This window comes from Myiozetetes cayanensis, unplaced genomic scaffold (genome assembly GCF_022539395.1).
Source record: "Myiozetetes cayanensis isolate MyiCay16 unplaced genomic scaffold, myiCay2020 scf4, whole genome shotgun sequence".
NCBI lineage: Eukaryota > Metazoa > Chordata > Aves > Passeriformes > Tyrannidae > Myiozetetes > Myiozetetes cayanensis.
The window spans coordinates 54,171,216-54,196,915 of NW_026087631.1; the positions used below are offsets into that span (position 1 = coordinate 54,171,216).

Sequence of the window (25,700 nt, forward strand, 5' to 3'; positions counted from 1 at the left end):
ACTGTTTATAAAGAATCCTTCACCCTTTGGTGTACTCATCTTAGCTGAGGACTTGCACTGTTTCTTCAGACATACATATGTAAGCTATGGTCAAAAAAATACTTGTTTGTGGGAATTCATGCAAGTTCTTTTTCTACTTTCCAGGACAGCCAAACAAGATGTGGATGATGAATATAGCATGCAATATAGTGCTAGAGGGTCTCAGTCCTACTACACTGTTGCTCATGCAATCACAGAAAGGGTGGAAAAGCAGTCTTCCCTTCTTATTAATGGCACACTAAAACATTATCAGGTGAGAAATCATTAAAATACTTAAAACTTGGAATTACGCCCAGCATTTCAGTGTGGCATTTCAAGTGACAAACTGAAAATTTGTGAAGATATGCAGGATCTGTAGTAGGTTAGAGTTTTGGACTATGGACAAAGCAATGACAGTTATCTATCATAGATAATGTTTCATACATACTGCTCGAATAATAATACCATTTATCTGCATTTACCTCTACCTTTTTTTTCATTGCACATGAACAGTATTTTCATTTTGCTGTCCTTCTCATTGAACTGTAATGTCAGTTCTTATTGTTTTAATTTGTGGAAGATTAAGAATATTTTCCTTCTTCCAGTGTTTAGAAGTTTACGATTTTATTTTTTAATTAAGATCCTAGTACTTCAGTGCAGTGATGATACAATTTGGAAATAAGAAAAATAGTTTACTGTGGAGGTTAGTGTCACATGTTCTTTACAGACTTTCACTGGATTTAGTAACTAGGAACTTCTGTATCTGACCTAAGCTAGATTCACATGTGGTTGAAAATGTCCTTGATACCTGTTTTCAGCAGTTCTGCGATTGTACAACTTCTAGGAAACTAAACCTGCATCTTTTCTCTAGTCAGAACATTATTTCTGTATCCACATAAAATAAAGAATAATAATGCAGATGCGATAGTTTTCCTGTTCCTGATTCTGAAGCTACTTCGTAAGTGGGACATGCAATGGCAGTACAAATTCTGATCAACTCCTAGTGGTTTAATACGTAAATATTAATCAGTCCACATGTGGTTAAAGCCAGTGAATTAGCAACATTGTTTTGGATACTGTCTCCCAGGGACAGTAGAATGTTACTTGAGGCCTGTAGAGTTTTCTTGCTGAACTTTCTCAGGCTACTTAATTTTCTGCTCTCTCCATGCATGAGACACACCAAAAGTCTGGATCTTAGAAGCAGAAACTTCTCATGCCCATTGGTAATTTCACATATACACATATGTGAAATTCTGTCTGACAGGGGAATAGTGCTTTCTAGCAGTACTCTTTGGAGTGTGAAATTCTGATGCATAGACATTGCTAAGCTACAGTACCCTGGCTTCCTTCCAGCTCTGAAATTTTATACACAAGGCATATTTGGATGAAGTTGTCCTACTCTGACATGAGGAGGTTTGGACAGCAGGCAGTGAATGGACATGTGCTACAAGTGCTTTAGCATAGCAGTGATGCAGTTGGCAAGGATGAGGCTTACATGTTTTGCACAGATTTGATGGTTGTGGTTTTGAAAGATTTTAATTGACACAGGCAAATGGCATGAAATATACACAGAAAGTTTTAGCATTTGACAGTTGAAATTGAAGAACAAACTCTTGCGGTGGTATTTATCAGCCTTACATGTGAGTGCCTCTGTTGCTTTGTGTGCGGTACTAAAACTTCCGTGTATGAAATCCAACTTCATCTTATAGACTCTGCTAGACAGGAGTGGTGATTTCCATGTAAAGATAGGCGGGGGCCATGCCTATAGTATTATTACGGGAAATGCAGCATGTGTGTAAACAGGGACGTCAGAACATGGGTTCTGTGCTGCTGATGTTAGTTACTTGTGTGAGTTTTAAATAACTGAAATTATTATTCTTCATTTCAGCTCCAGGGACTGGAGTGGATGGTTTCACTCTATAATAACAATCTGAATGGAATTTTAGCTGATGAAATGGGACTAGGAAAGACAATACAGACTATTGCACTCATTACTTACCTGATGGAGCACAAAAGACTCAATGGCCCCTATCTCATCATTGTACCCTTGTCGTAAGTAATGGATCTCTTTCTGGCATTGGCATCCTAAGCATTGCAGATTGGTTGATTTGGAACGAAACATACTGACAAGATCAGAAAACTTGAGTGATTTGAATTTACTCTAATTCACTCTTAAGCCACTAGAGGGGGATTTTTTTTTGTTTCCATGCGTGCAGTTTTCCATTCATCTTTTAACTCCTGTTGCTTAATTATTTAAACAGCTGGCACTTCATCTGATACCATGTAAGCACACTTTAATGAGGTTGGATGATCTTTTAAGTGCTGTGTAGCTAGCCCTGGATATATATAGCCTTGCTGAGGGATATTCACACTTTTGTCAGATGTCCAGATTGAGTGTTTATCGTGCTACCCCGCTTTGGCTTTTCGTTAGTTTTCCAAGATGATGCTTGTTTTACAGATTACTTGTAATGGTTCTTCCTTTCTCCGAAGGTGTGGAGTGGGTTTTAGTGATTTGGATAAAAAAATACAAGGCACTGTAAAAGTAATGTAGGATACTGAGGAGTTGTTTGCTTCATTTTTGTGTGACTTGATTGATGTGCAGAAGCTCCCCTGACCTTTTCACTAGCTGATTTATCCTCCAGTTGTGCTACGCATGAAAATTTGTTGCAGGATTAGGAATAATTTGATTTGTGGTCATTTCTTGATTTCTTTTGAGGTGTCCTGCCTTCTGGCAATGCTGCAGTAGTAACTGATTGACTAAGATGAATATCACAGCTGTGCCTAATTGTATGAATATGAATTATGAACTCTAGTGTGAAACAAAAAATCTGTGAGAAGATCTATAAAGTAAAACAAAGTTAAAAATAAAAGGAAAGTGTTATTAATGTAAATTTTCACATGGGTACAGTAAAAAATAACAAATTTCCCTTAAGTACTCTGTAATGATTTTTTTAATGCTTCTAGAAGAGGGAAGCTAAAACTTTCTTGCATACATTTTAAAAGCTGCCTTTCTCTGTCTTCTAAATAGCTAGTATTGCTACCATCGTAGGTCCAATAAGAAGGGGGGAAAAAAGGCAAGCAGCTGAAAAACCTCAAGATTATTTTTTGCTGTTGTCTTCTGATGGTTTTGGATGATAAGTAGCTACTTAAGAACTTAACAAATCTATTTTTTTCTTCAGAGTAATTGTTTTTTTCCTTAATATGCTCCAAAATACAGAGGTGCATATAAAACACTTGTCTCAAAGAGGCCTCTGAATATAAACTGAAAGAATGTTTCACACATTTTTTGTGCTTACTTCCCTCTGAGATGCTTGTATTTTATTACAGTATATAAAGTGCATATTTAAAAATATGCTGTTATTTGTGGTGTTGGATTACATGAAATGTGTTGAAAAGCTGGCAGCCACTTGGAAACATTTAAAAAGTTTGACCTGCAAATGATGAAACATGTCACTTTTTCTTTATAATCTCTATGATAGGACCTTATCCAATTGGACATACGAATTTGACAAATGGGCTCCTTCTGTGGTGAAGATATCTTACAAGGTTTGATTTGCTTTTTATATGACAACAGAATTGAAGGAATGAGACTAGGGCCAGTTTTTCTGATGTCTCTGCATGCGTTTAAACTGTTTGCTCGTCAGATTTTGTTATGTAAGCATGAACTTAATCACTCTTAAGACTGTACAAAACTGTTAAAGACTAGAAGAAAATTATTGTAAACAACTGTAAAAAATGCAGAATAAAATAGTTAATTATCACATTGGAAGGCTTCTGGTGAGACTAATACAAATGGTGACTACTTCACATTTTAAACATAGTTGAATGCTTTCTTGTTTGACTACTATAGAAGTGATATGGCCAAACAGTTTGTAAGGAGGCTAGACCACTGGCTGCATATTTTCATGACCCCTAGAAACAGCTTTACAGTCTTGCAACTGTTTAGGGAAGGCACTCTGATTAAGTCTGGAATGAATTAATATATTATTTACAGAATTGTAGGATTACAAGTTGATGTAATTACTCACTGTCTGCTAATTCATTTAAAAAAAGTATTTTCTTCGACAGAATAAAGAGTAACTACTACCTTCTCTCTCTATTTTAGGGTACACCTGCAATGCGCCGCTCACTTGTTCCTCAGCTTCGAAGTGGAAAATTTAATGTTCTTTTAACAACTTACGAGTACATAATAAAAGACAAACATATCCTTGCTAAGGTAATAGACTGTCATCTCTTTACAGCAAGACCAAGTGACCTTCAAATGATGCATACCACAAAACACATTTTTGTTTTATAGGGAAGGTCCCATTGTTCTATCCTGCAGTAAAATTAACCCTTGTCAGTCACAGCTCTTCCCTCTGTGAACAAAAGGAATTTCCTGATTGTGGCCAGGGAACTAATTCCTTTGTGCAGTTCTATCCTTATACCTGCCTGTCCTTGGAAGAACATGACTTTTCTCACCTCTGCGTAATATGATATAGCCCTAATTTGCAGCAGTGACTTTTAATTATTTTATGTTGTTTCTGACTTAAAGCTCACTCTTACTAGAACCTTTCCAGCTATGTGGTCACTTTATGACTAAATAGTTACCTGTATCATGAATTTACTTTCACTCACTGACTGTCTACAGGTGTGCCTCAAGTATAATGAATTACATCAAAAAATATTGTACTGTAAGACTCTTTCATGCACACGCAAAACAGACTAAAGAGGTAATTTGCTATACAGAAGAACCATATGGTCCTCCTGTCCTGTTGTTGTTCATTTTCACTTTTATTTCCGTCTGTTACATACTGCATAAATTGTCCTCTCTAATAGTATAATTAGTGTAATTTTCTTAGTATAATTCAGAATACTTTTAAACAACTTGAGACTGCAGTGTGTTTCTTTTCCTCTAGTTTTTTCCCACTCTTGCTGAAAGATAGGAAGGACAGCCACTAATCCTGTCCTGGGAAATGGAATTAGGTAGCACCTATGAAAGGACAGACTGAGGCCCTCCTAGTCATATGGTCAGTGTGGCACTTGTCTTGACTATCCGTGTTGTTGTACAAATGGTAAGAGAGAGGTTGAGCAACATCTTTCAATATCTGCTGTGACTACATTTAAACTTTCATATTAAATAGAAACTTAAGTTGAAAATGCTGTAACTGAGATGACTGTAATTATGCTGCTTTGTTCTTAATTGAAAATAAAGGATTAGCTGAAAAGAAAGGAAGTTCAGGGTTGATGTTGTTTGCGAGCATACTTACTTTGTCTGAAAATGCTTTGTCCTCTTTCAAGGTTCTTGTTTGCAGACAGATTTATTTGGAGTTATTGTGGTCTCTTTTTTATCCTGCAAACCCTTTTCTGGCCCTGATTCTAATCTCTTTCCTAGAAATGGAAAGAATCTGCTGTTTGCTCTTGCCATTCCAGTCAGAATTCAAAATCTGATAGAGCATACCTAGTGTTTGTCTCTGTGTTTGCTGCTTGCAGGGACACTTATGCTTGATTTGGCTTCCCTTGTAACTGAGAGTGATTAATGTCTCAGGCTTGAAATATTTTTGTTCTACACCTGTTGGGAGGAATTGGACAATGTCTGATCTGCTGTAGCTTTACCAACTTTCCTTCTTTTTCCTTCAGATTCGGTGGAAATACATGATAGTAGATGAGGGCCATCGAATGAAGAACCATCACTGCAAGCTGACTCAGGTCTTGAATACTCACTATGTGGCCCCCAGGCGAATACTGCTGACTGGGACTCCGTTGCAGAACAAACTGCCTGAACTTTGGGCTCTTCTCAATTTCCTCCTCCCAACCATTTTCAAGAGCTGTAGCACCTTTGAACAGTGGTTCAATGCTCCATTTGCCATGACTGGAGAAAGGGTACTGTGGCATTTTTTTTTTAAGATTAGAAACCAACCAGTTTGAAGCTCCTCTGACAACAGAAATGAGCTTATACAGAAGGATTAGTGTTTGAAATCTCTCCCTGGTACTTAGGGAGTTAAGACAACTAAAAGACACCTCTTCTGTAATACCAGAAAATTTTAATATCACTGTATTTTTTGACTTAGAGTTAGTTTGGTTGTAAGATGCAAATAATTACTGCATATACTTAACCTTTCATGTGAGAGAAGACATTGCCTAATATAATGAGTTGCCTTGTAGTGACTTTTCTAAACTTCTGTAGGTGGACTTAAATGAGGAAGAAACTATTCTGATCATCCGTCGTCTCCATAAAGTACTTCGGCCCTTCTTGCTGCGAAGACTGAAGAAAGAGGTTGAGTCTCAACTGCCAGAAAAGGTTTGCAATGAGATGAGTTTTGGAAAGGGTTTAGTATTCCTTTCTAAGCATTGATTCATGTTCCTTTTTCAGATTTATTTTGCAGAAGAGACCTTCTTTAGCATTTGTTATTGCTGTGATTGGTTTATTTATAACTCTTCAGAGAAAGGTGGCCACTGAGGAAGCCTGGATACCTGAAGTTTCTGAATTCTTAGAATTCCTCACCAGTCTTACAGCTGTAATTCTCTTTGTTGTCATCATTGTAAGACATGCAGCCTCTCCACAGAGTCTGGTTTCAATGTGAATCAACCATAGACTGAGGATAAAACTCTGTCCTGTCTCATCCTCCTCGCACTCACTGAACTTTGCTCCTGTGGCTAGTTCACTGAAATTCAAAAAGGACTACTGGACTTTGTAAAACAGGCAGAATTTGGTCCTGCATTATCATTCCAGAAGTTGTGTAAATGTTCTTTTGAAATTGCACATTTTTTTTAACTAGTAGCTTTTTAATTCAGAACATAAAATTATCTTCTGATTTGAAGGGGCATTGTTTTTATTTCTGGCCAATTCATCTTGTCCTACCATGTCCTCCTCTGCAATTCTACATCACTCTTCCCAGAATAACACCACCAACTAAACAAAAAAGTAAATTTGAAGGTGTGCTAAAGAAAATTTGGTGCAAAGGTCAACTGAATTAAAACTATACCAAAATGAAATATTTGTAATGTATGTTATGAGCTGAATAACACTGGCTAGATGAGTGAAAAACTCCGTACACATGCTTGGGGACAATACACAAAGGCATTTTAAGAATTTTTTTCCTCTTTATAATGTTGTGAACACTTTTACTGTTGGGACTTTCTGTTCCTTGAAATATCAAGTTCTCAATATCCCTAGAAGCATTTATTTGAGAATGAAGCATGCTTGCATTTGTACATAATACTGAAATCGAGCCACTGTAACTGATAAATCCATGAATAGGCATTGGAGAAGAAGGATTTTCAAGTTGCATACACACCGGTACTCAGAGGACCATGTTTCTTTTTCCTTTCTTTATCTTGAAAAAGCAGTTCATCTCACCATGAGGACTGAACTTTTGGACTGAAGCCTGTTAATCAGGTTCATTTTATCTAACAAATCTTGATAAAGAAACCATTGAAGGAAGTCACTTATCTTTAAGGAGTTCATACTCCTGTCTTTCTGAGAAGAAAATAACCTAATAATTTTCTTTCCATTTATTTATTAAATATTAGGAAGATTGTGCTTTGTGTTTTAGTCACAAGTTCAAAGATTTCTAGCTGTTAGTGTGGTTTTATTATGTGACTGTTTTTATTTGACAACTTAGTAAAAATACAGTTACTGTAATCTGGAAATGGGACAATAGAAAAAGAAATGGGTTAAATTTGGTTATGAAATCTTTGTATTACTGTGTTTAAATCTAGTGTGCAGTTAAAAAGTACTTCAGTAAATACAGTTTTACAAAGCTGAACACCAAGGCAGGCTGAATGTAGGGGTCATACAGTACTTGATTAATTCACTGTGTTTTAGTGAATATTGAGAAAATGGAATATTTCTATGACAACCTAGGAAAGCATTAAGCTAATTAGACACTGTGAGGGATGCTTTTTTACTGCATATACAATGATGGTGTTTTTGTAATGTTTAACTCAATAAAGGCCACAGAAAATACTTTTTAATTACATGTTAAACATAAAACAAAATTAATTTTAAATTATTCTTTAAATTTTCAAAATTACTGAATGAAAAAAATACGTTGTGTAATCCTGCAGTTATATTCTTAGTATCCAACTGTCTCATAGTTGTGACTCACAGATTAACATCTGAGATACTCATTGCTGTGCTTGTAGTTGGATTGTTGGTTACAGAAATTTTATGTGGTGTTAGGGTACAGATAAAAGATTAGTTGCTTTGTTTTGTGTTTTCAAATAACAAGAACCTGTAGTTAGATCCTACTAATACTATTATGTTAGTGTGTTTATGGTTGGGTTTTTGTTTTTCACTAGGTGGAATATGTGATCAAATGTGATATGTCCGCTCTTCAGAAGATCCTTTACCGTCACATGCAAGCCAAGGGAATCCTTCTCACAGATGGTTCTGAAAAAGACAAGAAGGTACAAAAGAAAGATTGAAATATATAGGAAATAATGATTAAACATGATAAATATTATTTCTGTTTTATAAAATCAGTATGTAGGCCCTTACCACAGGTATCTCATGGGAAAAGAAAGCTCTATCAGGCACACTTTTCAGTTACAGGACTGCAGCTTGTGCTCTCTTTTCACAAGGGGAAGATATTACTTGTATACACCGTATTTGCAGTGCCTTTCTGCAAACAGGGAATGTTTAAGAAAAAAACAGCATTTCCTTTGGCTGAGTTTAATTCAGTAATGTTCCTGAGTAACTGTGATTGTGGCAGCAATGGCTACAGAAGATTATTCATCTTGTCTTTCAGAGCAATTAGTTAAGTCTTGTTTCAGCCAGCTAGGGCTGTACACTTGCTTTCATACTTACAAGATCTGTTGATGACGAAGTTCTTTAAGAGAACAGTATGATTCGAAGTCATGTAGTTAGGATTTAGACTACGTGTTAGTAAATGTTGATTATGCCATCATGGGACTTGATCCAGTCAATACAGAGTAAAGAAGTTGCCATTCATCAACTTTCCACATTATAACAACTGTGAAATACTGTAGTAAATGTGAAATATCTTGAACAGGCCCTGCAGAACACCTAGTGTGTAACAGTTTGAGTTTGCACCCTCTTGTGTATATATTGCTGATGCAGTGGGATCAGCACATACAGTCTTTCCATAATCCTTTTTCAGATTACCTTGGTTCAGTGGGTGACTTTTTCTATTCAGTGTCTTATTTTACCCTCCTAGTTTTGTGCAGATTGCTTTCTCTGCTGGTTCTTAATTAGAAGTCCAGACAAAGCTGGTTCTTTGCACTGGATATTGGAACTCATCTTCATAGTTTGAATACCTTTTAGACATCAATGTATGTTTCTCAGTTGTATTTTTAGTGTAATTCTGCAGTTTAATTTTGTCCTAAAAATTTCATTTTGTATGACTTTTCCTTCCCTTTCTGGTCTCTTTCTTTCACCTGTTTAGAAGCTTCTGTCAATTTTGTCCTACCTGCTTCTCCACCCAGCTTTGCACTTAACCAGTTTAAATTGCTGTTGTTGTCTTCTGAACACTTCCCTCTCATTCCTCTCTCCCCAAGGATCTAAAGTTTTTCCTCTCTTGCCAACCTCTCTTAAATAATCTTTTTCTTTGGAGAAAGAAGGATTGGAGAAGAAGGATTTCTTTAGCTGTTTCATCAAGCTCTGTTATCACTGCTACCTGTTGGCAGCAGAGGAATGTGGTTGTTAAGACCACTTGGCTTCAGTGATCAAACAACTACGGTGTTAGGAAAAAATTCTGTCTTTCTGCAGCTCTGGGCTGGACCCAGCTGAGATTAGAGAGACTCTGTTAAGCTGGAAAGGTCTAGGGAATTACATTTATAATAAATATGAATTGCATTCTGGAGCAAATTTGAGAGGATTTTGAAAAGAACAAAACCAAGTTTTGAATATGTGAAGAGCCTTCTTCAAATGGATAATCTCTGCCATAGATGAAAGTTACGATTTCATTGTACTTTCCAGGAAAGATTAGAATATTACTAGTATATATTATGATTAAGTAGTGTTTTTTCCCCTAGTTTAACAATTCAAAATTGCTACATTGTTTTTAAAGTCAATCTGAATTAGTCATACAATAAACTTGGAATATTGCTGCCACTCTGATTACATTTATAGAAAATTGCAACAAAGCCAAATGGAATCTGAAAGTGGCAAGTCTTTGGCTATGTTAATATGATAAGATGTTCTCAAACTTTTATTCACCAGTTGCAATTAGTTTTAACCATACAGTTTGGTCTGGCACAACGGTCTGATATGTGTCTTGGTTCTACAGAAATGTTAACTGTAGTGTAGGTTTTGAGAATATACTTCTTTTAACAATAAGATGACTCTTGAGTTTGGTGATCTTTAGCTTTTTACCACCTATGGTCCTGTGTTTTACTTCGTCTGGAGCGAGAAACCCATTTTGTCGAGTTAACAGACTGGAGAAGATACTGTAGAGTTGAAAAGCGTCCAGCTAGTGTTGTTTCCTGTTAGAGGGTTCAGAGCAGATGGAGTTTATATGGTTTCAAAATAAACAGTATAAATAAGGAGGACAGTGGATGCTCTGCTTCACAGCATGCATACTGAGAGTAGAAACATAATGCACTATATCGATTACTTCCAGGTCCTCCTTTTTCATTGCAGAGCATTGTTGGGATTGGTGAATTTATACAGCAAGACAACCGCACAATAGCTTCTGGATTTTTGTTGTGTTGTTTTGTTTGTTTGTTTTGTTATTTTGGGGGAAAGTTGTTTTTTGTTTGTTGGGATTTTAATTACTAATACAGTGTTCAGGTTTGGTATAAGAATATTTTCAAAAGTTTTACTTATAAGCTAAGAAATTAGTAATTAATTTTACATTGTTTGTACCCATAGGGAAAAGGTGGGGCAAAAACTCTAATGAATACTATCATGCAATTGAGAAAGATATGCAATCATCCATACATGTTTCAGCACATTGAGGTAAGATTGATCGGTTTGATTTTGAGAGTTGTTTTTATTCAGGTGGCTAAAAAACTGCTGTAGCAGCATATGTATATGAGAGGGAACACCTCTGTCCACATAATTTATACTGGAAAGGACGCATTTGAAAAAACAACCGTTACAGTCAGCAACTCCCAGCTTTTTATTGTTAATCCAAAGTCTAGTTTTAAAGCATTTAATGTTATGGAACAGTGTTTCTAAAAAGTGAAGGTTTTTTGTAAATTTAAGATATTCCAGAGCAGCTTGGTCTCCACATAGACTAAATTTGAGATGTATAGACACTAGTGCAAAATGTCACGTGTAGAATCTTCATAACTGCTAATTAAATCTTTGTAAGACTGCTAATCTTTTACAGTGTCAACTAAAATTGTCCTATTCCATCCACCTTGTTTTTTTCAGAAAAAATGTACTATCTATATAGCATCTCTCAATAGGACCTAAAGTACATAACTATAATATATCTGGAATGATAGAAACTGTCATAAATATCTGGGATGTAGCTACATATATGAATGAATGATTAAGTTCCTACTGTGATGTATTATCATTGTAGTTTTTACTCTTTGTTCTCTTGCATGCTGGTTAAATAAATTGAGGAGTAATTTGCAAATAGATCTTCTAGAATTAGAGTTCTACTGTATGTATTTATAATCTGGTAAAACACAAAATTCTGCAAACGATGAATTTCAAATAATAGTACAGGAAAACATGAAGCAGAGCACTGTTGCTACAAGATGGTTTCCAAGAGTGCGTCATCATTATACTCAAACCCCAACACTCATATATTTAATTTAATTTCCATAAAAATGCAAAATTTTTGCTTTCTGTGTAGTTTGTAATCTCTTTATTGCTTATAACTCTGCAGGAGTCCTTCGCTGAACATTTAGGCTACTCAAATGGTGTCATCAACGGGTAACTCTTTCAGTTTTTCCTCCTATTCACAGTGTTGTATTGGAACTACTGATCACGTCCTTTTCTTGGAGGGTACATGCTAGCAAACTCAAGCAAACTTATAAAAAGGGAGAGGAGGCACAGGACAGATATGTAAAGCAAAACGCTCTAGTACTAGAAGTCTTGCAGGATTTTTTCATGATACTCCATCTCTTTCAAGATAGCAGGCAGAAAAGACTATCTTGCTTTCCCCTTATTTTGAAATAATGTAGATACTATCTGAAATTCATTGGAATGACTTCAGAAATACATGTTGGGATTTTCTTTTCCCTTGTTACTTTTGCCTTCTGCTTTTCCCTCTTTGCCATCTTTTTTCCAAATTAAAGTACTATTTTTTTGCATAATCTGAAATGAAATAGAATTTTTTTTTTCTTGACACTTTGTGCAACTGTCAAGTTAATGGATGCTTTCTGAACAAAAGGTGTGTACCATCCACCTGACTTGCATCCTGTTCAGGTGTTGATGATATTTCTTCTTTTTTTTGCCTTATCTCTACGTAGCCATATCAGACTATTTGTCTCCTTAGCTAGTATACCAGAATACATGTCTCTTAAACAATTTAGTCTTTTGCTGATTAGAGATTTATGCCTATCAGAAGGCTATGTATCTTCTGGACTTTATACCATTGCCAGTGATACATTATATTTTGCAAGTACAGACTCAAGGTTAGAAAAAAGTTGCATTAAATTTATTTTTGTAAAGTGTGTCACTGTGATGCTGATTTAGACATCCTGTTTACTTTTATTCATTTTCTCAGTTACGGGTTGATTCAGTGCTAAGAGCCTGTTTTGCAGTCCTTAGCACAGGAGACAGAAGCCAAAGCACCTAACACTGTTCAGGACTACCAGGGTTTATGGCTAAACAGTATATCCTCTGTCAGACTCCTTCTGTTATCTCTGTATATTAGTTCAGGTTGCAGTATTTCATTTCTACGTGTGTTAAAGTTGAGTGGAACACTTTCCAACATGTACCTGATGAATACAGCTTGCAACTGCAGTGAGAAATAATGTGTGTTTTGATACATAATGAAAAATCATAGAAATTCATAAAGGAGGGTATTCTGTGTGGTTGAAAGTCTGCACAGTTTTTGTAATTGAAGAAAAATCAGGAAAACAGGAATTCAGTGTTTATTTTTTTATTTTAATCAGCATAAGCAATTTTAAAGAAAAAAAGGTGCTATAATCTTGTTTAGATTAAGTAAATTAGTCTATTTGTTATACTCTGACGTGATAATGACTACAAACTTTTAAATGTGGGCTCATTCTGGCGTTTACTGCGCTGTTTCTCTCAACAGAGCAGAACTTTATCGGGCTTCGGGGAAGTTTGAGCTACTCGATCGGATTCTGCCAAAGTTACGAGCTACTAACCATCGTGTGCTTCTTTTCTGTCAAATGACATCACTAATGACCATTATGGAAGACTACTTTGCATTTCGAAATTTCCTTTACTTGCGTCTCGATGGTAAGCTAAACGTTAAAAAAAAGGATAAATAGCAAGATAGGTGGCATCCTTCATTAGTTTGCGCATGGAAGCCCTGGGTCCTCTTCATGTCTTCCTAGCACACCAGTACTGTGATGTGACTATACAAAAGTGTAAACAGGTTCAAAAAAGTACATTATAAATCTGCAAGGGTATTTATCATGAAATTTATGGCAGTAGACCCTTAAGCTGCAATTCACTGGAATTTCCTTATTCTTCCAGACAAGGTACTGAGCAAGATGTGCTTTTGTCTCTGTTTGTAGAGTTAAGTAATTTTCTCTGGCTCTTTCAGCATTTTCTTTCATCTGTTTAACCTGCAGATTATTTGGTCAAGGGATTGTTTTGATGAACACTCAGGTCTGTTCATTAAATGTAGAAATTTGATGCTTAGGGGCTCACCTGTTTTTCACAAAGGATTTAAAATCCAGGGTCCCAATCGGTCATCACTGTGTAAGTTGTCTGAAGATATTCTCGTGATAGGAGATGATAATGCCACTGCCATGCTTACATTCCAGTGATATTAATTGATTTTTATCTGTTTAAAGTTCAACTGCTATTCTCCACAGTCTGAATTTCAGGGACAGGTAAATTAATACCTGTAGCTTTCTTCCTGAACTTCACAGGAAAATCAGAACCCCCAGTTCCTTCATATGTAGATAAGTTTTACTACCTTTGAGTGAAAAGATGGTTTAGAAACACTGTGGAGTATTGTTCAATATCTTTATTCTGTTCAATGTATTTATTGACTATTCAGTATGTTTATTGATTTTCTGGATGAGGAGATCAAGTGTACACTCAGTAAATTCACAGTGGCATCAAGTTGGATGGGAATGTTGGTTTAGTCTGCTGGAGGGTAGCAAGGCTCCACGGAGGGATCTGGACAGGCTGAATCAATGGCCAAGGCCAGTGGTATGGGGTCAACAAGGCCAAGTGCTGGGTCCTGCCCTTGAGTCACAACCACCCCAGACAGCACTACAGGCTGTGGGGGCAGAGTAGCTGGAAAGCTGCCTGGTGGGAAAGGACCTGGGGATGCTGGTCAAAAGCAGCTGAACATGATCCATCAGTGCACCCAGGTGGCCAAGAAGGCCAGTGGTATCCTGGCCTTTATCAGCAATAGTGTATCCTGCAGGACCAGGGCAGTGATTGTCCCTCTGTCCTCAGAATGAGTGAGGCTAGACCTTGAGTACTGTGTCCTGTCCTGGGGCCTTCAGTTTAGGAAGGACATCGAGGTGCTGGAGCATGTCCGGAAAAGGACAATGGAGCTGGCAAAGGATCTACAGGAAAAGCTATATGAGGAGTGCCAGAGGGAGCTGGGCTTATTTAGTCTGAAGAACATAAGGTTGGGAGGGGACCTTATCATTCTCTACAGCATCCTGAAAGGAGGTTGTAGCCAGGTGGGGGTCGGCCTCTTCTCCTGGGCAGCTAGTGACAGGATGAGAAGACATAGTCTTAAACTGCACCAGGAGAGGTTTAGGTTGGACATTAGGAGGAATTTCTTCACAGGGAAGATGATGAAATTTTGGAATGGATGGGATGGACTACCCAGGGAGGTGGTGGAGTCACCTGGAGGTGTTTAAGAAAAGACTGAATGTGGCACTTAGTGCCATGGTCTAGTTAATGTGATGGTGTTCAGTTAAAGGTTGTAGTTGATCATCTCAGGGTTATTTCCAACCTAGTTGATTCTGTCATTGATTCTGCAATTCTTTGAGAGGAAAATAGGGTATCCCACCTGAGTTTTAAACCTACTCGCCACAGAATGTCTTCGTCAAAACTGTCCTAAGAACATACTAGCATGCTAACAAAACATACCTCTGACCTGTGTATATTTTAATGCTTCTATTCAAGAAATATTAATTATATTACATTTTTAATGTTTTAAATAACTTTACATCATGTGTTTTTAGATTAATTCTTTTTCATACCAGAATGTTTATAGCAAAATATTTTCTTTAGGATTTTCCAGGTAGTTTTTTTTGTTTTCTTTAGGATTTTCCAGGTAGTTCATTAAATTAGATAAACCATTTTTCTTCTTTTCCAATTTTGCAATTACTTACCGTAGTGGAATGCAATCCAATTGCTACCCAATTGATGTGGGTACCTTACCCAGTTAAGGGGTTCAGTGGGCCAGCAGTTTGGCTGTGTGGTTGTGGTGGTTCTGGCTGGGATGGAGTTAACTTTCTGCCTGGCAGCCCATACAGTGCTGTGCTTTGCTTTTGTGGTTCAGCGGGGTTGATAATTCTCCAGTGATACCACTCCAGTGTTTTGGCTGTTGCTGAGCAGCACTTGCAGAGTGTCAAAGCTTTCTCTCCCTACCACCCCTCCACCCTGAAGGCCAGTAGGCTGAGGGTGAACTGGGACCAGATGAGACATCTGACCCAAACTGGCAAAATGGATGCGAACAGCAATAAAAGCTGAGGGAAGAGGATGCAGGGTTATGGCATTTGTCTTCTTAGTTAGTCATTATGAGTTCTGAGACCCTGCTATCCTGGAAGTGGGTGGACATCTGATTGCTGATGGGAAGTAGAAAATACGTTACTCTTCTTACCTTGCTGGCATATGCACCTTTTACTTTTATTAAGCTGCTTTTTTGTCAGAACGGGAGCTTTTCTGTCTTATTTTCTCCCCATATACTGTTGGGGGGGTGCTAAGGGAGTGTATCTGGCAGCCAGCTGAGGTCAACCCACCATTATAATAAAAAAAGCTTCACCTTCTGTACATATATCATCCTCAAGATAAAACATTTTAAGAATTTTCAGTCCTTTGGTATTAATTATGAGTCTGAAGGCAAACAGTGACATTTTGATAAATCTCTATATAAGTAGCTTTTAAAAATATTTAATGCTGTTACAGCCAGAAGGCATTAATCAAAGATAGAGTTCTCTTCTGTTTGTGTATAGTAACTTCAGTTGAAATTTATGTGAGTCATAAAAATCTATAACACTGTTTGCCAACATTTTAAGATTTACTTTTGAAATTTCAAGGTAAATACTTTTAAAGAGATATTTAGAAGTCCGTCTCTTACATGTGATGGGCAGTTGACAAAAACATTATTCTGTGTGACATAAAATGTGGCAGAGGTGTTGAAGAGCAGTGCACTAAAATTACCCTTCCATGTGTACTTTTAGCAACTTACATTGTATTTATATTATTTCAGTGCGCATCTTTGTTATGGGATATTCATATTTTTTCTTTTCAGGCACAACAAAATCAGAGGATCGAGCTGCTCTGTTGAAGAAGTTCAATGAACCTGGATCACAATACTTTATCTTCTTGCTGAGTACAAGGGCTGGAGGGCTAGGCTTAAATCTCCAGGCTGCTGACACTGTTATAATCTTTGATAGCGACTGGAATCCTCATCAGGTTATTTTTATTTTCTTATCTTAATGAAATGTGCAAAGAATTCATGATTCATTTTGGGTTGCTTCTTTAAATAGGGGATATAGCCTGCGATGAAAGGAGAAAAATCCAGGTAAGTCATAAAATACTGTTTTGAGAGGAGTTTGTGAGGCAAACTGCCACGATCAGGAAGTGTTTTGGTTTGAATCACTGAATTAATTCTGTGTCTCTGTATATATTTTATCTGAGTCTCAGGGTATCCTCAGAGCTAGGAGTGTTACAAATCGTTATAAAAAGTCGTTTGTGTAACTGTGCTCATTCTTTAACCCTTGGGACTTAATAACTAACGCTGCCTTTTGAGCTTTCAGGAGGTAGGTTGCAGTACTTTAGTAAAGGTTGTGCTAAATGCTGCCTCTTTCATGAAATTGGTAACCACTGTGAGTGCGGAAGGTCTTAGCTTGAGACACTGAACTTACACTGTTGGTATGGTGGTTAGTACTGAGAATGGATCACCAGGAAAAGTGGGTATCAAACCACTTTGGCTTATTTTAAAAAACCAAAAGATGTAATTGAAGTATGTCTTTTCCACCTTTTTTTTTCTTTTTTTTTTTTTTTTTTTGAGAACGGAAGCGAGATATCTCTTAGAGTACATAGCTGTGTTTTCAACAATTTCAGTTATCTGTGCAAATCACATCATAGCCAATGGCCATGTGTAAAAGTAAGGGAAGAGAGACTAAGGAGTTTACTCTCTCACTGTGTTTACCTAACAGGACTTACAGGCTCAAGATAGAGCTCACCGAATTGGTCAGCAGAATGAAGTTCGAGTCCTGCGACTGTGCACTGTGAACAGTGTGGAAGAGAAGATACTTGCTGCTGCAAAGTATAAGCTGAATGTAGATCAGAAAGTTATTCAGGCAGGAATGTTTGATCAGAAATCTTCAAGCCACGAAAGGAGAGCCTTCCTACAGGCTATACTGGAACATGAAGAAGAAAATGAGGTAAGCTAGTTAGAAATTATTAGAAAGAGGATGTTTCAGGAAGTATGGAGTAATTTTTTTTCATCATTTACAAAGATGATCATTTCCTTTGAAATTAGAAATGTCATATTATTACCATCAGTCAAAGAAATAACTTAATTTTTCTCTTTTTTATGGTCACGGTAATAGGTTATAATGTAATGGTTATGAAGTAGTGGTTATGATTAAATCTTAGTGTAGAATTGGGCATTGTAACTTAAAACCCATTCTACCCTTCATAATTTTGGCAAATAATTGCATTCAAAAGAAGATTTTTTTCCAGGACAGTTCCTAAATCCTATAAACTAGTTCCTAAATCCCATTTATATGTAGGTAATTTGATTTTCAGACATGCTGAACAACTAGCACTACCTAGGTTCAATCGTGAAAGACTGTGCCTATTGTGCCTGTTTTGGAACCTGGGTAAGAGTTAAGATCTGCTTTGATGAGCTTTGGGCTTAGGGCAATCCATCAAAATAACTGCTTCTTTCTAGTGCTGTGTCCCATCTGGGCTTCTCATCACCACTTCCTCTTCAAGAAACGATTAGCTGTTTAACAAGAGCTGTCAAGTCTGCTCTTACAGTAGTGGAAAGTAGAGGTTACAGAATCACTAACTGTATGTCCCTCTCTCTTCATTGTATTATTCTGTGGAACTGCGTGGAATGATGAGCCTATTCTTTTGCCTGTCACTGCAGATTCTTCTCTTAATTTGAATAAAATTCAGCATTTGGACAAAAGCAGTATTTGGGGGAGAGCAAATAAATGTATCAATTGTACTGGTAACACATACATAAAAAATCCTGTTCTGCGTTGACTTTTTCTCAACTTGAAAATACCATGTAGTAGTTTAAGACAAAGAGAATTTGAGACTGACTTTGCCTTTACCTGACATGCCTTGTATGTCTCAATATGGTGCATACTGAAAGAAAGAAGGTTCTGTAGCCTGTGTTTCACTGGCATCCTTCATTACATGCTGTAAAGTTTCAAAGGCTGTGGAGTTTACTTTTTCAATCATTAATTCTTTTGTGTAAACTCTGTCTTGCACATTTGGAAAATGTAGTGCATCATTAAGATGGAATTTTGTATTGTTTTAATATTTTCCTAAAATTAAAGAAGAGTGATAAACGTATCAGTAATTGTCTTTTATTTATGGTGTCAGTGCAGAAATGGGGTGATACGTTTGTACCATTTTTGATTAAGTAAAACCATAGTTCTAAAGCAGCCAGTGCTATCTATATTAGTAGATAGATTAACTTGAAATATGCAGAAATTTTGACTAAGAAATTTTAAGTATTTTTTTTTTTAATTGATGTAAATTTATTATGTTTTCGAAGTCCTAGAAGATATTTATCTACTGGTTCCAAAACCAGGCCTGTAGCTCAGGGACTACTTGACTTGCTTATTTCATAGATGACTTCAGAGCAATCTGCTTCTTTTGTGTTGTTCAGATACTCTTGGTCTGCCATCCTGAAGCAAGCAGATTTGAGCAAGGTTTGTTTGCCATAGCACAGCATCAGTGTTTAAAGTAAGCATTAATGTTGGTGTCTGACTTCTAACAGCAGACTGAAGCTTTCAAGTAACACGTCTTTGTGAACAGAGACTATGCAAAACTTGCCCAAACACTGAAACTCTTGAGGGACTAAGAGGGATTGAATTTGCACCTTCCTGCACATTGCTTCTTCATTGCAGCAGCACTGAAAACAAATTTGAGTATCTCATGAGAGATTGACTAGAAAAAAGTAAATCTCTCAGTTAAAAGTTAATATATCAACAATAATATCAACCATATTAAAACAACTTTGACTTGCAAATATGTACTAGCACATCTAAAAAAAGAGATTATTTACTGTTCACCTAGTTAAATATTCCCATGCTAAGCATGCTTTAAACTTGTCACACTTATGTGGAGAGCAGTTTCTACTTTCTTAGTAGTTTTTGTAAGTTTAGCTTCGAAACTCCCTTATTTTTCTTTCTTCTTTCCTCTTCTTTTTACACTGTTTTTTCTTTCAACAGTACTAGATAAATGAAGAGGTAATTTCTGTGTATGTAGGAAGATTTATTAGAATAGCAGCAGTGTATTGCAAGTGATTAGAAGTAACTTGTTCATGGAGTAATTATTTATTGGCACTGGTGTTTATTTTTAGTTTTTTCTTCTGCCAAGTCTACCTGGTGGGCAACAGGATTATTCAGACTAACCGCAGATAATACGAACACAGCTTCCGCTGTGGGATCTCTTGGCTTTTTTCAGATCAACAGTTACTTTGCTGGTAGGAAGAGTGTGAAACTTTCAGGACGATCACATTCATGAAAGTCTTTTTCTCTCTGTGTGTAACCATGTGACTTCCTTTTTTTGAACATGGAAGGAGCAATGAGTAGCAGTAAGAAGAACTAGCCCTCTGTCGTTTTCCAAGTTGCTTTGTTCATGTTAAATTATATACTCATTAAGGTACAAAGGTGTTCCTTGAGAATTGTATCAATAAGAATTGGGGGGTTTTTTGATGGTCTAGTGGTAAGGGCGCGGTGCTGTCACCGCCGAGGCCCGGGTTCGATTCCCGGTCAGGGACATTCCCCGGGCAGATGGAGCTCGTTAGCTCTGTAAAGGCAATCCATCTACGTCCTGAGGACCTCGCTGCCACCGTCCAAGCTCTCTTGGCCCCGGCAGATGAACCTTAGGATTAAAGGGTGGGCTCAGTTCCGCACACACTGTGTCTCACCTAAAAAATCCAATGCGCAGGCTGGAAGGTGTAAAGACCTTCCCCGGATCTTCACTCACGAAGACTGGCCATTATTATTATTAGAAATCCTGCCACTGGAGGACATAAAAAGGCCTTTTTTTCTTCATTTTGGAAAAAAAAGTAGCTACAGGGTATTAGGTTTTGGGGTGTTACATGCAGCATCCTATGCTCCCATAACACTGGGTTCAAAACATGAGTTTTCATGAAGAATTATAGGTCTCTAGTATACTATAATAACAGGTTTAGAAAACACTATGGAGGAATCACTCTGTAGTTTTATGGTTTTGAGTGACCTGTTGTCTGGGCTTTCAGAATAATTCAGGGAGGGAGACTGAAACTGTGGACTCTGATTGTGTTAAAAATGAGTATCATAACTGTTCAGCTTTAACACTTTTCATTGAACGCTGCAGTTGTAAATTGTTTTTCCAGTTTCTATATCTGTTTTTATGAAATAATTGATTTTGTCTGAAGTAAAATTTTTACATCTCAATTTGGAAGCATACAGTGGTCAAGAGAAAGGGATTCAGAAGTAGTATTTTCCAGTAAAAAGACATACTTCATTTTTTTTCATTTAATCGGAACTTCTTTATTCTCCTTGCTTTGACAGCAAAAATCTCAAAATGTAGAATAGTGTATCTGAGGGAGCACTGTAGAACACCAGAATGAAAATACATTTTAACCAAAGCACTGACTGTGCTTTTGACCCAGGAAAACCACAGCCCAAATTTTCCTCATTGTGCATTTGTTCATTTCCACATTCTTGAATTAAGAAGGTGGTAATAAGTCCCAGTTGTCTTTCTAATTAAGTGTTATTTTTGTGTTACTTCTGAATAGCTGAACGTTTAAAAAATTTTAGTTTCACTTTTGAGTGTTTCACACATGTTGTCAGAGAGGGAGGGTCAGTGGAGCTCTGACTTGATGAAGGCTGTTACTTCAAATTGCATGTAACTTATTTCTAATAATTTTATCCATCCTTGTAACCAGGAGGAAGATGAAGTTCCTGATGATGAGACTTTGAATCAGATGATTGCTCGACGTGAGGAGGAGTTTGATCTCTTTATGGTAAGGATGATGTGATTATAAGTAGATTGTCTTCTCTAGTGTTTTTAACTAAGCTTTTAACCTTTTGTCATTAAATCTTGGGAAACTTTATTGGAGGAATATGCTTTATTTACTTGCATTGTTTATCTGAGGAAAGAAGTGTTGTCTGCTTAAGCACAGAGTTCCTCACATGACAAATACTTCAGAGATCCTTGCTGTCAGTACAGTGGGACAGTGACAATCTGGAGGAAGAATCTGACACAACCGGAGAAATTCGTAGTGTAAAAACTATAGACACCATTTGGCTTGCTAATCCTACAGCATACTTTCGCTATTCTGCATTTCTTTTCCTTTTGGGCTTGGCAAGGACAGGTTGTCCTGTTGTCCTGTAGTTGTCCTATTGGCAAGGACAACTACAGGAACTTAACTAGATAGCAAATTAGTAGACTTACACTGTTGTTTTCTTGGTGAGTTAGCTGGGGTTTGCCGAAGGTTTTGCCAAGGGCCCAGTTATCTGCATCTCTGCTGCTACAGCTGTTGAACAGTTACCAAAACAGAGCTTGTGACAGTAGTTCAAATGTGAGCCACTGATTTTTATTACTACTTCCGTTTTTGTTAATGCTAGTACAGCATTAATGGAATAATTACTAAAATGTCAGTATAGGCATGGCTCTTGCCTCATTGAATGTTATCTCGGAAAAACTGAAATCTCTAAAGTGACACTGCACAGAAGATGAGTGCTTACAGACACCTGTCTTTTTAAACTTCATGTCAGTGATTTGTGTGTAAGATTTACATGACAGAAAACAAGAGGTGACCATTCAATCCAGAACTCAAAATATACAATTTCATCCAAATTACTGACTGAACGTACCCTGATTTCTGTGAAAGTAGATTTGTACTGGTAGTAGAAGAGCTTCTGAGTGTTTTTTTCTCAGACCCAGAAGGGAAGAACTAGTCCTTGAATTGAAAGTAGCTGATGAATTTATGTCTTAGCAGGAAATTTCTAAAACTTCATCTTTTAGTATTAAATTTGAAGGCCGTTTACATAAAACTGTTGATGGACCTAGAGTGAAGACAGTTTTAGCATTGTGTGAATTTAATTTATGTTTTTCATATTAATTGACATGGAAGTTTTTAGGGGAAAGTAAAGAGTTGGTAGTAGGTAATAAAAATTTGAAAAGGCAAAAGTAACATGCTTTGAAAGCCAGAATTTGAAATATTAAGACAGAAAGAATGTAGTTAAATATTAATGGCTAAGAAATAATTGTTAATAAAAAATTGTTTTCATTTTAGTAAACTGTTAAATTATAAAAGAAAAATCTGAAAAGAAAATTTGGCAGTCAGGGCTCTTTGTCTTCTTTTTATCAATATTTCAGGTCTTGTATAGTCAGATAAAGAGCACAAAGATAGGCTGTATTCTCCCTACTATGATGGTACCTGTGCCTCTCTAGAGATAATACCTCTGAATTAATGCATATCTTGGCTAGAGTTGTGAAAGAATGATATGTCTAGTTGGCTTACCTGTGTTGATTGCAGCATCATGCACACAGGGAAGGGGTTTGCATGTAGTTGAAAATATTTTTTATGAAGGTTTACTGTCCAAAGCAGTAGCCTGTAACAGTGCTACAGCCAATTCTAATGCTACTCTATTTATGTTATTTTTTTCAAATATGAAAATTAAATGCTTGGTCACCATCTGTTTGTTTTCTCTGCTTAGCAGCTAATTACTGAGTAATAAGTACTGTATGACTCTTCCAAAGGCCTAATTGAAATGGGTATTTGTATTACCTGCTTTGGGTATTTAAGAAAATGCAGATGCAATTCACAGAATCATAGGAAGCTTGATCAGCATATAGTCAATAGAGAAAAGGGGATGTTTCCCCGAGAGGATTATGAAGTATCTTACTGGTGAGTAGGTCATGGGATTGTATCCTCAGTATCCATAGCTGTTTTCTGAGGTAATTGCTCACCACACTTGAAATTAATTTATATGATTATTTAATTTTCTTAATTATTTAATTAAAATAAGCTGAAATAAACATTACCTTCTGATGTTCTTAATACTTTACTCAACCTTATCTAATATTTTTGTGTTTTGATTTTTGTCTAGTACAGCAGTATGATCAGGAAGAATTCAGGTTTAAGCATGTTGGCACTGTAAAGCTTGCACTGTAGGCAAGCTTTTCTCTGAATTTATTAATTCTCTTTTGATTCTTCTTTTTTAATACAAACTTTTAATTTTTATTCTTCTGATACTCAGGCAGACAAAACTAGTGTGTTTTCACTTATTCTCTTTAGTTACATAATACTAACACCTTATGGGGACATTGTGAGGGAATGATTAGTATTTGCAGATCACATACAACAATACAAAAAACCTGTGCGAATAAGGAAGAGTTTTTTAATTAACAGAACACAGCAATGTTCTTGTGATCTGCTTTTTGTCACTTGGCTGCTTCGTTGTCTTAGTTACTTCAGTGAAAACTAGTTGTGGAATAGTGAATATGCCTGAAAATTAACAAACGAATGTAGCTTCTTCTTTTTATAGTTGTATTTTAGAAGTATTTAGGAATATCATGAAAGGGAAATACCTGTGAAGGACTTGTTTAAAGTTTCAGGTATCAGTAGATAGCTAGCATTTACATGGTACACTTAATAATTGCCCTTAAAATTTCTTTGTCCTTTCTCAATTCCCATTGCAGCGTATGGACATGGACCGCCGCAGAGAGGATGCCAGAAACCCTAAGCGTAAGCCACGCTTGATGGAGGAGGATGAATTACCATCCTGGATTATTAAGGATGATGCTGAAGTTGAAAGGCTTACATGTGAAGAAGAAGAAGAAAAAATATTCGGTAGAGGATCCCGTCAACGCAGGGATGTGGACTACAGTGATGCTCTCACAGAGAAACAGTGGCTGCGGGTAAGTTGTGCCTTCTGGTTGATTGGTTGGTTTTTTTACATTTGAAATTTATTTGTTTGTGGTGGGGTTTATTTTTTATGCTTTGAAGACTGCACCAGGGAAAACACAATGTAGTAGTTAGGCCTAAAATATCCTTATTCTCCACCTTTTGCTGCTGTGTTGAAGGCATAAATAAGTTTTGAACTGCACTGCAGAAACTTAAATCAGTGTTTTTAATCAGGACTGTGGTAGCATTCGGTTGGAACTATTCTGTTGCCATGGATCTTGACATATTTATTACATCATTAGATATTTTGATACATGTCGTCTTTCATGAATACATGAAGAATTCTTTTGTGGTAGAGGAGACCAGTAATTGGTGTATATTACAACTTTCTTTGCTGCAGAAACTGACTGTGTTTTTAAAGACCTAAATTTAACCCCTTTAACAATTGGGAAATTTTCACCTAAGTCAGCTATTTCGTTTCCAAATCTTGAACATTCTTGGCTCCACTAAGATCAAAATACTTGATAAATGTTATAAGAATTTAAGACCTGAAAGCAAAGATTCTAAACTTAACTCAGACAAAATTTGTGATTTTGGTGTACTTAACGATTCTTGCTGTTCTGTGAAATACACATCTAGTGAGTAATAATGCATGTGTCTTTTCAGAGTGGGAGTAAATATAGTAAGGAGCATGGTGAGGATTGGTTGTTGGAAAGTCTTTTCAGAACAAGGAAATTTCATAATATCATGATTTCGAAACTTAAAGTATTTTAAGAGCAAAACTAAGCTATGTGGTTTGAGAGAGTAAGTTTTATTGTAGAAGAACAACAGAAAATACCAACATGAATATACAGTGTAGTTTTTGTGTGTAATTTGCTAAAGATAAGTAAAAATCTTAACCTGCTTAGTTTCCAACGTGATGTTAGTGAGAGTGCATTGTGTAATACTGTGCCAGGAGCTAATCCGGATTGTGCTGCTTGGGCAAGAAAAGCTTTGAATTATACATCAGCTGCAAATTTAAGCAAGTCTGTGAAACTACAGGAGTTTTATACTTGACATTTTCAAGTAGTCTGTGGAGAAGAAAAACCTGGAAACATAAACTCCTGTCTGGATTCTTGAACATTTATTTACCTTATCCTACAGTGGAAGTGCTTACAGTATACTATATATCTACTCAAGGCCATTTTAAACTAATTTTTTTTAGTGATGAAATACTCTGGCTGTGGCAACATAGAAGTTAGCTTTGGCTTTCATGTTTTGTATCTTGAGTTGGCTGTAATACTTTTGTTA

The 25,700-nt window shown here is 36.6% G+C and overlaps 1 protein-coding gene across 1 annotated transcript in view; it reads left to right on the forward strand.

The window, feature by feature from the left end:
- Positions 1-25,700, forward strand: part of SMARCA2 (SWI/SNF related, matrix associated, actin dependent regulator of chromatin, subfamily a, member 2) — a 103,223-nt gene that overhangs the window by 44,216 nt on the left and 33,307 nt on the right. The window contains exons 14-27 of the mRNA XM_050328486.1: positions 145-292; positions 1,907-2,070; positions 3,498-3,564; positions 4,124-4,234; positions 5,638-5,880; positions 6,185-6,298; positions 8,302-8,409; positions 10,835-10,921; positions 11,808-11,854; positions 13,188-13,354; positions 16,569-16,732; positions 17,479-17,706; positions 21,444-21,521; positions 24,206-24,424. Of these exons, the coding sequence (XP_050184443.1) occupies positions 145-292; positions 1,907-2,070; positions 3,498-3,564; positions 4,124-4,234; positions 5,638-5,880; positions 6,185-6,298; positions 8,302-8,409; positions 10,835-10,921; positions 11,808-11,854; positions 13,188-13,354; positions 16,569-16,732; positions 17,479-17,706; positions 21,444-21,521; positions 24,206-24,424 (1,945 nt within the window). The remainder of the gene's footprint in view (positions 1-144; positions 293-1,906; positions 2,071-3,497; positions 3,565-4,123; positions 4,235-5,637; positions 5,881-6,184; positions 6,299-8,301; positions 8,410-10,834; positions 10,922-11,807; positions 11,855-13,187; positions 13,355-16,568; positions 16,733-17,478; positions 17,707-21,443; positions 21,522-24,205; positions 24,425-25,700) is intronic.